The sequence below is a fragment of the Lepisma saccharinum genome, chromosome 3, assembly GCF_977018435.1.
Source record: "Lepisma saccharinum chromosome 3, izLepSacc3.1, whole genome shotgun sequence".
In the NCBI taxonomy this organism is placed as follows: Eukaryota; Metazoa; Arthropoda; class Insecta; order Zygentoma; family Lepismatidae; genus Lepisma; species Lepisma saccharinum.
In genome coordinates, this window is record NC_139231.1 from 33,708,230 (window position 1) to 33,721,937 (window position 13,708).

General features: G+C 37.7%; 1 protein-coding gene across 2 annotated transcripts in view; it reads right to left on the reverse strand.

The window, feature by feature from the left end:
• The window catches only part of LOC145984966 (uncharacterized), a 56,143-nt gene extending 50,461 nt beyond the window's left edge, over window positions 1-5,682 (reverse strand). Inside the window, exons 1-2 of one of the 2 annotated variants that reach the window (XM_083118410.1) lie at window positions 5,633-5,682; window positions 1,598-1,892 (exon numbers count right to left, since the gene is read on the reverse strand). In XM_083118410.1, coding sequence (XP_082974536.1) covers window positions 1,598-1,711 — 114 coding nt within the window. In that variant the 5' untranslated portion in view covers window positions 1,712-1,892; window positions 5,633-5,682. The remainder of the gene's footprint in view (window positions 1-1,597; window positions 1,893-5,632) is intronic. The other variant, XM_083118411.1, reaches the window with a different exon arrangement.
• Between the last annotated feature and the right edge of the window lie 8,026 nt (window positions 5,683-13,708).

Here is a 13,708-nt window from a genome sequence, read left to right on the forward strand (position 1 = left end):
AACAGTAATTCAGCCAAAATTATCTGATATTACATAACTTCCCCAACAAAAAACATACGAAACATACAATGTAGCTTGAAATGTACTGAAAACATTGTTCTTTTACCCAAACTATCATTTTTCTTAGATGAGTTATCATAATTGCCGCAACTGTCTACAAAGGCTAAAAATGCCGCAAATCATAAGTCAAACATGGCCGCAATTTTTAAACGAAGTCAAGTTTAGGAAAATGCTACCCTTGCATAGGGGTTACAACAACAAAAATATATATAAATAGAAAAAAGTTGACCATTTTATCAATTATTATCTTTTTGGACCATATGGTATTAAATGACTATATTTTGCTTTAGACCTAATGTTAAAATATGCAAGTTTGATTAAATTAGTGCATATATTGCGTATCAGTGAAAGTTTTATAAAAATAGATCAAATACATTCACAGAGGTTGGATTAACCCCAGAGTCGGTTATATGCAAGGATAATGTTGGAAAAATTTCCGCTTGAAATCATTCACACTGATAATCGAACCTGGGTTTACTACGTGGCAGTCCGATGTCATATTTTCTCTTTTTTTCTCATATATCAGTTTTTACTCAGTTCAATATTTTTTTCACATTCACATTCAGAACATAAACATCCATGTCTTACTCGGGATACGAACACGGGACCCCTGCTGTACTAACTACCTTGCCCCGGAGGTCAAATACTAGACTACTGGGACTCTATATTTGTTGAAGACAAGCTTTCACAATTATGTATGTTACAAGCCACATATTTTTGCTGCAGGACTCTATATTATTGTCTGGAATTTTTACACAAAATGGTAAGATCAGCTTTTGACAATGAAGATGCCAATCGAACCGAACAGCAAAACCTAGGATATGTCTGAGGAAAGAAATGACAAGGGTTTTTACGACCTGTCAATCACTAACTGCCCGGGTACCGGAGGAGGCATGTTGTTGAGGAGCCACACGAAGCGGGCTTGGACAAAACATCTGGTGTTGTAAATGCTGTTCACGTTCTACCGGCAGGAGGAAGGCGAATTCGGGAAAGGCCTTTCCATGATATACAGTCTTAATGGTTAAATCCTATTAATTTCTAAGATCTACTGTCTTCATTCCCTGGAGGGTACGTAAGTAATTTTAAACTGCGGTTACAGCATCCATCATGAATTAGTATACCTCATTGCAGAATTTCTGCTTGCCAATCTTAGTTCAGTTGTACAGTGCCTAAAACTTGGAATGCACTTCCAACAGATGCAAGAATAAAAATAAGCAAATCCAGATGTGGCTCAGAGTTAGTAGAGAAGGATTCCCACTTATTTTGGAAAAACAAAATTCCCTGATTTTTCTAGGCTTTCCAGGTAATTTAAAGAAATTTCCAGTTGGGATGATGGTTCAAGAGAAAGTTAAATTTATTTTGATTTCCAATCCCTGCAATAAAAAAAAAATAATTGATTTTCCATGACTTCCAGGTCAGTGAAAACCTTTTTGGAATGGTTTTCTAAGGTACATATATATGTGTTAAGATACTTAGCCTAAGTCATTGCCGATCCCGCCACCTTGTTGAAGGTAAATACGAAAAGGAAAAAACTTACTGCAGTGAGTTCATCCAAACTTCTTGGAAACCCACCAGCAAACAGCAAAGGTAAATATGATGTCAATGGCTCCTGGTCTGATTCTGGGGACATGCTCCTGTCACTGGCTTCCATTTTTGGTCTTTGAATTGATTAGTAATGCAATAAAACTTTACACATGTTCCATCAATGATTCTCTTTCCATTTCTTCACCGATTGTCAGCTTTCCACTTATTTTTACACTTTCCATTGGACACAATACACCCCTAAAATATATTCAGGGTGCAGCACATAATTATTTTAATTCTTCTGTTTTCTACAAAAGACAAAAACCGCATGATTAGCAAAAATACTCTTCTCTGATATACATGAGGCATTATGTTATTAACAATCTAGTTGTTGCATAAGATGCAGGATGATGTCATAACAATATCATTAGAATTGATTAATTGATTTGCTTTATTTTACTTCGCTTCTTGTGTCACTTTTGGCTAACTTGTGAAGATGGATATGAGTAATGATATGATGAAATTGGTGAATGGACACTCACAACCATCCATGCCCAGGCCAGGATTCGAACCTGGAACACCTGGTGTTGTAGTGCGATGTGCTAACTACGTCGCCACGGGGGCCAGCAATATCATTAGAATTAGCTGAAAAGTCACAAGACATGTTGTAATTCTCAATCGAAGGAGATACAGCAGGATGCATAAGTATTAGGCCAGCAGCACACCGAATCTGATACGATGTGATACAACAGAACACGGCGAGAGAGAACACGATGAAGCAAGAAGGGTCACTTTGTTCCCAACAGAACAAACTCATGAAAGTAGCTTCTTAAAGTATTCTCAGTTAACATGCAGATGGCTGAAGAGACAATTACAGTGTGTTTTGTTTTGATGACAAAAGATCCTTCCATGGTTCGTGAATGAAATCAATAAATGTATAGATTAAAAGACAAATGTTTCTATTGAAATTAGTTTCAAACATCCCAGAAAAAGATCATAACTTATGAAGAATAATAGTATATATTCTTCCATACTCCTTGCAAATTCTACACTGGGTACAATTTGCACTTGCTAATAAATATCTTAAAATTTTGTTATGGTTCGGAATGAGATAGATTTTTGGTTCAATATTTTGTATTTGCAGATTTTTGGAAACTGGTGAGCGATTTCAATTCCTTTACTACTACTTTCATGCTGGAGTTACCACAAAAAGGAAAATTGTACCGCAATCCTGTGAAGCCATATGGAAAGTGGCATTATTCAGATCTGTGAAGAGCGTTTTGTCACAAAAGGTGACTTGAGTCAAAATGTTTCATCTGCTGTGCAGCCGCCAATAAGAGTATCATGTAAAACCTTCCCCCGAGTCAGTTTGCAACAAGAATGACTCGTTGTATCGTGTTGTGATGGATCTGGTGTGTGGTTGGCCTTACCAAAAAAATTGCCCATCACAATATTTTTTTTTCCTCTGTTTTAGCCGAGAGCTTCAAGAATTGGAACAAAATGCCAAACAAGCAGCTGACATCATTGGCACTTGGACATAACACACTAGCTCACAGCACAGTAAACGGACAGATTCAGGAAACCTCGTCGCACCCTGCACATATGACCTAGGTCCTTGATGGCAGAATATTTGGCATATAATCATTGTATTTGTACACTCCTGTTTATGCAAAGTAGCACTCTTTATAGGATAGAATTGTCGATGTATGTGCTACTTTATCTCGAGGTGAGTGTACCTTGATTCACTGCCACCCACAATGTTGTTAAGAAAAATGCTTATCAAGTATGTTTACATAATCCAGAACATTTGCCAGAAACATGGTGGCGGGCATGATTTCATGCAATGAATGGGGGGTTCCAAACAGAATATCATCCTTCCCAAACAGTGGCATGCCCAGGAATTTTGAAAGGGAGGGGTTTTGTATACTATTTCTTGGTAGTCAGCACTCATTTTGTCATATTTTCCTACCTTTGACATTCTTTTTTTAGGAATACTGGGCCAGAGGGAGGGTTATAACCCCCACTAACCCCCCCCCTTGGCATGCCACTGTTCCCAAATAACTTCGAAGTTTCATTAGACGAAGGTTAACCTTCCGTCGGGCACATTGGGGTGACTTTGTTACTTCACAAACCTTTTTTTCTTTTTTTTCTGTCTAGACATTACTGGCACCACCCTACAGTCCGCTCTGCTATTCTTCCATTGGAGTTCCTGCTACAGATGGAGGAAGATATCGTTCTTCTGTTTACCTATGTTTACATACCAGAGGCACACTTTCATTTGTTTGCATTCTTGGGGTAACTAAGTAAGTAAAATTTTCATTTTTATTATTATTTTCTGGTTGCTTTTGTATCTCTTATTAGTTCTATCACCGATCACTTTTACAGCAATGAATTTAGATTTTTATTTAACATTTCGGAGCGATTTTACAATACCGGGAATTTCTGCATTTTGTTTGAAATTTGGCATACTCACTAAATTAGGGCTCCTAATCACGAATCTGAAGTTAAAATTTGGCGCTCACGTGTCAAACTTGCAAAATAAGAGGGTCAGTCATCGCAACCGACAATGTACAATTGCTCATTATTTATCGCAAGATTTTCAGTTTCGAAAACTTAAAGAACGAAATATATATATTCCTGATATTACTACGACCCTAAAATTTTTTAACTATGTTTCCTAACCTAACCACGCGCCAATGGTCCATGGGGCTAGCAATAATTCAGGAATTTCTATACGTGAGCGTCAAATTTTAAGTGCAGATTCGTGATTAGGAGACCCAAATTAGTAAGTATCCGAAATTTCAAACAAATTGGAGAAATTCCCTGTATTGTTAAATTATACCAACATTTCTATCCATCATGCCATTTATTGGATAAACAACTTATTATTGTATGAGTAAAAATAAATTAAAAAAATAAACATTTGTAAACTCAGGCACAAACAAAGTATGTACGAACCTTATTGTTTTACATGTGAAAATAATTAGGTATAATTTAACAATACAGGGAATTTATCCAATTTGTTTGAAATTTGGGATACTTACTAATTTGGGCCTCGTAATCACTAATCTGCACTTAAAATTTGGCGCTCACGTATAAATTTGGTGCTTATTTGGGGTAGGTGAATCCGGCCAATTTTTAACATGCCTTTAACAGGGACTCTATAGAGAAAGCCGGGGAGCCGGAGCGGATCGAAGGCAGAGCCGCATTAGTGGTTGGGGGCAGTAGGTCAATTAACCCAAGGGCGGAGCCTGGAATCGGTGGGAAATTTGGAAATCGGGGTTGTAGAAATAAGAACTTAATTTAGATTATTTTGCTATTTCCACGTGTCAGCGCCAAATTTTGACTGCAGATTCGTGATTAGGGGGCCAAAATTAGTGAGTATGCTGAATTTCAAACAAAATGGAGAAATTCCCGGTATTGTACAATCACTCCAATAATTAAATATCATAAATATGTTTGAACTTAAATTTTATATATATATATTTATAAGAACAACAACTTATCATTGTGCGAGTAAAAATAACTAAATAAAATAAACATTTGTACATTCAAAGACACAAAGAATGTAAGAACATGTCTAAATAAAGGCATTCATTTGTAAATATAAACAACCCATTTTTTAAATAAAAACTGCTGGGGTAAGAAAGTCCCTCACTCGCCCGCCGGAGGGAAAGATCAGGATTGCCGTACTATCCTGATTAGTCTGTTGATGAACCGCGAAAAATTTTAGTACCGGCACATATCGCCACCGACGTTACTGGGTTCGAATCCCGTTCCGAGCATGAACGTTCTTTGCAAGTGTCTCTTCTTCAATTTCAAATCACTCACTCTTATCGTTCCGATTAGCCAAAAGCTAAAGACGGAAGATATCAACAAAGAGAAAACACCCCAAAATTTATAATTTAAATTAAATTTGAGAACAACTTTGTCCAATACTTATTAACTACGAAGACAAAATATACGTAGTCATAAGTGTCCGTTATATTAAAAAAACTTTGTACTTTGCAGCAAGCAGAAGAATATTTTTTTGCAATTTTAGCATTACCGATAACAGCAGGTGTTACCGCTCTTCTTCCATGTTCGATTCGGGTAAGGTGTACACACCCGAAGATTAACTACCTTTATCAACGACTATTTTCTTTAAGTTAAGAAATATGTTTTGAATTTACTAACACGGAAATAATCTTTCACCAATAAAAATTAGTCTATATTCCAACAATATGTATTTATTACAAGGAACTTTACTTATTTTTAGAATGTTCAAAATGTGATAAAATGGGAGAACATTAGAATCACCGCCCAAGTCCAGCCAATGGAGCCAGATATATTGTTGGTAATGTTCTATATTTTACACAGATAATCACTTCTGTTATTGGGTGTGCGGGATCCTGAAAAGTGGGTACCGGGATCGGAAAAAAAAAATCATCCCGATACCTCCTCCTGGAAATGATATTCCAACTTTTCTGGATCACAGTCAGGAAATCCCAACGATCGTACTTAAAAGTAATTAATTATCGATGTTTCTGCACTATCTGAAATTTCTTGAAATTAGCAGTATTTATTCCTAAAGGGGGAAAGAGTATCCTGCACAGACACGTATAGGGGGGGCTATCCACGAGTAAACAAAAACATATCGAACGGCACAATCGATTGTCGAACTGTAGCACAACAACTTCCGGTTCACGGCGGCCGGGTAATTCAAGCGCGTACTTGTGGCATTTCTTCTCGTTTTGTATACCGGTTGAAATGGATCATATAAAAGCACTTGACGAGGAGGAGAATAACAGATATCAGGGCAAAGTAGAGGCCTTTACATATCAATTGGATGAGCATATAGGAAGTAATACGGCATTATTCCAAGATGAGATCCATTTGCTGATCGTCGTTTCATTGGCGATATTTGTAGCCTACATATTAAATAGAAAGTAATTTTTCTTACAGAGCGAGAGCGCTTAAATGCATACATTTATGTTTTAAGTGAAAAAGTACGAGATGTACGGACATATAAAAAACGGAAAAAGGAGCTTCTTTTCTTCTTTCTTCAGTCAGGACGAGTCAGAGGGATGCGATAATGCACACTTGCTGGTTTCGTTCTCGTTTGAACGCAGAAATACAAAACGCTCATTGTTATTTTAAGTCAATTTTCTGCTATTTCTGTTAAACATGACGATGAAGATGAATAATAAACTGGAAAAATTAATGATGGGACAAATACAATGACACACCATTGCCTCACCATGGTGTTTAAACCTAGGACCTCTTCTCCATCAATGTTGATTTGATTGATTGAGTTGGTGTTTTAAGTCCACTTTGTGCACAGTAAGGCTAATCGGGACTGGACCTACAGTTTAAATTGGGATCCGAACCACTATATGCCACCACCGGGAATCGAACCCGGAACCCCTTGATTACAAGGCGACGAGGCTACCACTGCGCCATCGGGGAGGCACTCTATCTATCAATGTTGAAAAGATTTCCATTGCAAAAGACGAAAATTAATAATAGTACCTGCACTTAATTTTCTGGCTACACAAAAAAATATTTCCTCTGGTTGCACAAAAATTTATTTCCTCTGGTTGGTTACACACACAAAAAAAAATCTGGTTACACATACATTTAATACAGTTCGTGTGTACTTCAAGAACTTAACGTGTAACCTATCTGGCCATGACCGAGCATCTTTTGAAAGGAAAAGTAATATTTTTGCTCATATCACCAAAACAGAGAGAAAATCGAGATTTGAATGATTTCTCTTCTACTTTTAATGAAGTGCAAGTGGTGCGGGACGCAAAATTTTTGATTGCGAAGGAAACAGGACTGGGTATTTTTAAAGTCCTGACGTTCAAAACGGGAAAAATAATGCTATTTCCCGACTAAATTGGGAGATTATAGGAGCGGAAAATATAACATTACCCGATACTAAAAAAATAATAATAATAATAATTATACACACAATTTCACCCTCGGGTGATGATTTATTTTGCATTTCTGGAATAAAAACTGCTAATTTCAATAAATTTCGGACATTTAGTACAAAAAAAAAAATATGTAGGGAACGCATCATTTTTTTCCGAAGCCTGGATCGGAACGGGATTGTTTTTCAGGTCCCGACTTTTTGGGTTCCTGCATCCGTTGCCATTACTGCGGAGTCTACTCCTGCTAATGGGCTTCCAATTTTCACGCCTGACAGCTTGAATGCAATAATTTGGCGCCTAGATCTCGAGGAAATGGATGAAGAGAGATCCATGAAAGATTATTTAGCCCTGATCGTAGTTTACATCCTCCTTGTACACACTCATTCGTTCCTTTCATACATGACACAATCTCAGCTCCCTTTAGCGGCATGTTGTGAGCCTACGAACCGGAAGTTGTTGTGCTACAAGTATGGCGTCCACGCGAAGGCACTTCCTTCCGGTGGATAGCCCCTATATAGGGACGTCGGTACCGGGGGGGGGGGGGGGCAGCACTCATCATCGAGGGGGGGAATAGTATTTTGCCCCGCCCCCGGTCGCTTGCTAAAAAGAATACTATATTTTTTCCAACTTGTTTCGTTTCCTTTTGAAAAAAATGGAAATATATTTTTGCACTAGTTAAATGAACGTGAACTCAAGTTTCGATAGCAGCAAGAAGTACCGGTACGTGACTGAAAAAGCATGTGCAGATACGAATCGCAGCCACGTCTCCGCAAATCAAGTGTAAGGTGGAATAATAGGATGGTAAGTAACCTTACTATTCTATGGTGGAATTATCCCCTTAGAAATTCGCCGCTTCGATTTTACGGACAGATGAGGTCGGTGTGAAACAATAAACTCGCTAGGGTGACCAGACGTCCTCTTTTATCCGGACATGTCCTCTTTTTAGCTGTCTGTCCGGCGTCCGGGCGGATTTTTTAGAAATCGGTAAATGTCCTCCTTTTTGGAAAGAGTATAGCAATGACCATAGCAAATGCGCTGCATACAGAATGCTTCACTTGGGGCGCGATAAATATTCGAGCAATGCTCACCTAGCATCTGGGAGCTCTACACGATCACTTTCCCATAGTGAGGCGTGTATTTAAGACACTAAAAACCTCTGAAATAGGAACCAAAATGATGAAAATAGGCACTTAAAAAGGCACCATAAACTAAGAAAGGCACCCCAAAAATTTAAAAAAAAGACATTAAAATAGACAATGGATGTGAACTTATTTAAATTTTCTTCTTACAATGCACAGTTATACTGTATTAACACTTCAGTTTATACATAAAAGTCCGTTAACGATTAACATAGTATAGTACTCTTTTGATTGAAATTCACATTTGCGGGGAATCGTCAGTTAAAGTAATTTTCACAAAAAGAGCTTGTGCTGCTAACGACTGTGCGAATTTGAACAAATGGTGAAAAAACAATTTGCACCATTGTAACAAAAAAATATTTAAAACAATTTGCACCATTGTAACAAAGAAAATATTTAAAACAATGGTCCAATTCAGTCCATCAAATCTGGCGAATTCGAGATTTCAGTTAGTACAACATCAACAAAGCCCTACATCTTTCAATATAGGGAAAGTCAAAGGCACGTAAACAGCTGAAGTATGCAAAAATTTACAAATACCCATTTTTTGCCACGATTAAGCAAAATAGGCACTAACCATCAAAATAGGAATTTATAGGCACTATAAAAACGTGTTTTCAGAATAGGAACTTCATGAAACGAACTTTAAAGTTTAAACCTGAAAGCCTATGTTTTACTACAAATGAATAAAAAAGGCACATAGGCAAATTTCCGCACCCCAGTCATTAGTATTAAGCAGGGGGTGCTCGTTCGGCGGCGCAGATCGTATGCCAAGTTGTCCGTGGATACATGACGTCATCATCGAGAAGCTCGGCGCGGAAAAGGCTGGTTCCTTATGCAAATATTGAGATATTTGACAACGAATATCTTCTAAAATATAGTAACAGGGGAAAAGTTACAACTTTTAATGTTAAGATTCATCCTTTCTAATCAATTTATCACAAAGTTGATTCAAATGTGTAAAATGGTTTTCAAGAAATCGTGTTACGAAGGAACCCCTGTTTTGTTCTCTCCAGGCTTCCAATATAAGGGAGTTTTAACTTAAGCGCGTTGGATTTCTTTTTGCTCTATGTTTTAAAATAAGATTATTTTGTTCTTGTCAACTGAATTCATGCCTAAATGCTATGGAAAGTTGTGAAAACTATTATCAGAAAACTAACGGAAGAAATCTAAAATATCACAGCCTTTCCAGTCGGTAATTGCGTAAGTAAACGAAAAGACAAGATTGTTATAAAAAATGCGGGATTGCCCATTTTTGTGAAAAAGGCATTGTGCGAGATCTAAAAGCAGAACATTTTAATATTGCATGTAAATGTAAGGGTGTAATAAACGTGACTACTTCCCGTAAAATATCACTGCACTCTCCACGTTTCTCTTCTGTCTTTTCTTTGGCGCCGTCAATAGCTTCAACGCCTTGTTTTTTTATATATATTTGTCACATATTTGTTTTAATTAGTATTCTGCTCGTTCCGCCACCTGAACGCAGCAGCTAGGGCTCAAAGGGCAGTGCAGTTACACCGGAAGAAGGCTCGGAAATGGCAGGCTTCAGAAGTTAACTCATCCAAATTAAATTAAATAGGTATGTGCTCTCTCTAAATTTAAACATAGTTCACAAATAATTTGATTAAAAGTTTTAAAAGTATCTGTTTTATTTAATAACGTATTAATTGGTGCAATCTTCTCCAGCATAGCTATAGACAGTGACCACACTACAAGGGGGGGGGGGGGGCAGGAGAATTTCTCTCTCTCTCTCTCTCTCTCTCTCTCTCTCTCTCTCTCTCTCTCTTATCTGCCCCCAGTATAACGACAAAAATAAATAAATGAATGAATGCTCTTTTAGCCAAAATATGCATTTTTGTGTCGTATGTAACGGAATAATAAACATGATTGCCCCGGGAAAATATGATTTACCCCTCCATCTTTTCTATTGCGCAGTCACTAGCTACAACATATTTTGATTTCTATTGTTCCCACATATTTATTTTAATTTTAGTATTGTGAATCATATTCCACTGTGTTACCTCACGTAGCCACCCCCCCCCCCCACACACACACACACGCGCGTATGTACGATTTCAGTTGTAAGTTTTAGACTAAGCTTGTCAAATGTCCACTTATATCTTTGTATTCTTGAGCCATTTAAAAAGAATCATTTCGCCCCTTCTTCTGGACGATGTTTTCCCACTGGAAGACCCTTTGCAGTTCGAGATCCGGGGCTATAGTCTTCCCAAGCCACAGTCTCCTCCAAATACTGTCCTGGCCTCATGAAAGAAAAATATATGTATTGATACGAAATATTAATTTGACTTGGCAGTTTCTTTTTTCGAACAGGAATAAGTTTTAAATTTTAATAGCTTATAAATTTACACTAGCAATTTTGAGTAAAGGTTTTACGTAACCCTAAAAGTACATTTAGAGACTGCAAGGTCAACTCTCGATATTTCAGATATATTAATAATTTTCATCACAACGTCTAGTAATAATTATTTGTTACTTCAATAACCTCCTCGCAAATGTTTCTCGCATATTAAAACGTAGATGCCATATGATCGTCATTTTCTGTTTATTTCCTTGTAATGCTGACCTCCGTGGCGAAGTGGTTAGCACAACACTTTACGATGCCAAGGGCCCCCAGGTGCGAATCCCCGCCCGGGCATGGGTCTACTTTCCTTTCTTCAATTTCATCATATCATCACGCATCCTCATCTTTGCGATTAGCCATATGTGACAGATAAGCGAAGTAAAATAAACTAAGTCAATTAATCAATTATTTTTTAAAACTCTTTCATTCTTCTTTAGCATGTCACGTTTTTGTTAAAATTATATTACGATTTGTAAAATGAAAATTCTAAAGGAGAACACGCAACTTTCTCTGTAGCGCATCGGTCAGAAAGTTTCAGGAATATGGATTTTCAAAATACATTTTTTCACATGTAATTTGTCCCCTTTTAAAAGTAGCGCGTTTTCAATTATGTTACTAATCATTAAAAGGATGCCTCAATACCATCTTGGAGGATGACAATTAATAATTTTCCCCTCCTAAAAGTAATAATATACTTTCGCTCTCTGAATCTCCCATATAAATGCTAGGGGCCGTCTGCTTGAGCCGAGCTCACTCCCTCTCTGGTGACGTCACGCGTTCGTGCAAGATCGGCAATCTTCGGATGGCTTTACCTAATCTCTATCTACCTTGAGTATTAAGCGCTGAGACTGCTGGAACGCACGTAGTCTGTGCAGTTCCTTTTCAGTTGATTGATTTGGTTTATTTTACTTCGCTTTTCTGCCACTTTTGGCTAATCGCGAAGATGGGTATGAGCGATGATATGTTACCGGTTATCAGTAGGATATTTAAGGGAGACTTGGGCGCCTCCCCACCTCATGCTCCCCCCCCCAATGTCTTCCAAGTAGTTCATATAATATTAATCTGGTACGTATGCAATTCAATACTAGATTTTGGTAAAGTTATTAATCAGGAAAAAAAATGTTGACATAAGGACTTAAGTGAAATCGCAAACATTGGTTGTTGACACAATAATACGTAATTTGATACTTACAGAAACATCGAAGGCTACTTATAGAGCAGATCAATCCGACTTTGAAAATTGTTATATGATGCTGGGATCCCGAGTTCGAAACCTAGCTTGGGCATGGGCGTTTGTGATGTCTATTCATCAATTTAATCATATCATCACTCATCCCCATCTTCGCAAATTAACCAAAAGTGGCATAAGCGAAGCAAAATCAATCAAATCAAATCAAAAATGTTCTATGATGCTGTCATAAAGAGAAGTTTTTCATTTGAATTTGAATTTTTGGGTGCGTCATGGTCATGGTCCATGTTATCCACATCTGAATTCGACACGGTTTTTTTTTTCACCCGAAAATAGAGTACATGGCCAACAAAAGAGTTTCGACAACTGCACACATCCACATAACCACGGATAGTCGTTATACCACGAAACATTGAAATGTCGGTCATATCCAGCAGACGACTTGGTTTTTAAATCGTTCAAAATAGGCTTTGGCCTACCTTTCGCCACAATTTCGATTTTTTCTGCAAAATAACGAACCGAAAGATTGCTTCAAAATATCTTCTATCGCACGATTACACATACTGTCCAGATAGGATGAACCCGCCATCTCGGAACTCGGAGCAAGCTTCATTAATTAATTGACAATGCCCGAAAACAACATAAAGACGAAAGACACCAGTCACAAAACTCCCACTGCACAGTCCCTCCCACAAACCGTTGTTTACTTTTGTAACACGTGAAGCACCCTCCTTGCCCCCTCCCTCCAGCATCGGCCCTTCCCCAATATTTCGGAACCTGCAAGAAGTCCAGTTCTACTAATGTTGCCATCTTAGTTCTTTTGAAACCAGATTTGCCCAAATCGCGAAACTTTTCGTTGCAAATAATTGATTGATTTAGTTTATTTTACTTCGCGTTTTGTGCCTCTTGGGTAATTTGCGAAGATGGGGATGAGTGATGAAATGATGAAATTGATGAATGGACATTCACAAACAACCAAGCCCGACCGGGATTCGAACCCGGGACCCTTGGCGTCGCAGCGCGATGTGCTAACCACTCGGCCACAGGGTCGGGCTTCGTTTCAAATAAGACGTATGTAGAGTAGATGTAGTCTTCATCTGTTTCCTAACTACTCCCACTCCCATGTTTCGCTACATCCAATGAAATCTCATTTCTGACCACTACTATTTCGTATATTTTACGTCCTTTGCTACCTTTAAGGCTTTCGCTTTATAGGATAATCGTGACGATGAGGATGCATGGTGAATTATTGAAATAAAATTATTATTTCTTTGTGTATGTAATTATTAATTTTTATAATTATGTAAGTAAAATAATAACAACGAACATTGAAATAACCATTTCTTGCTGAGGATTCGAAACTACGACACCTGACACTTCAGAGCGTGCTAAGATAACAATCGGGAAATTATGCTTGTAAGTATTGTTTTCACACAAAAACAGTTCTACCACCTCAGAAACATTGCTTCAATCCGAAATTATTGCATTCCTGCGACAACGTATGTCAATCTCAATC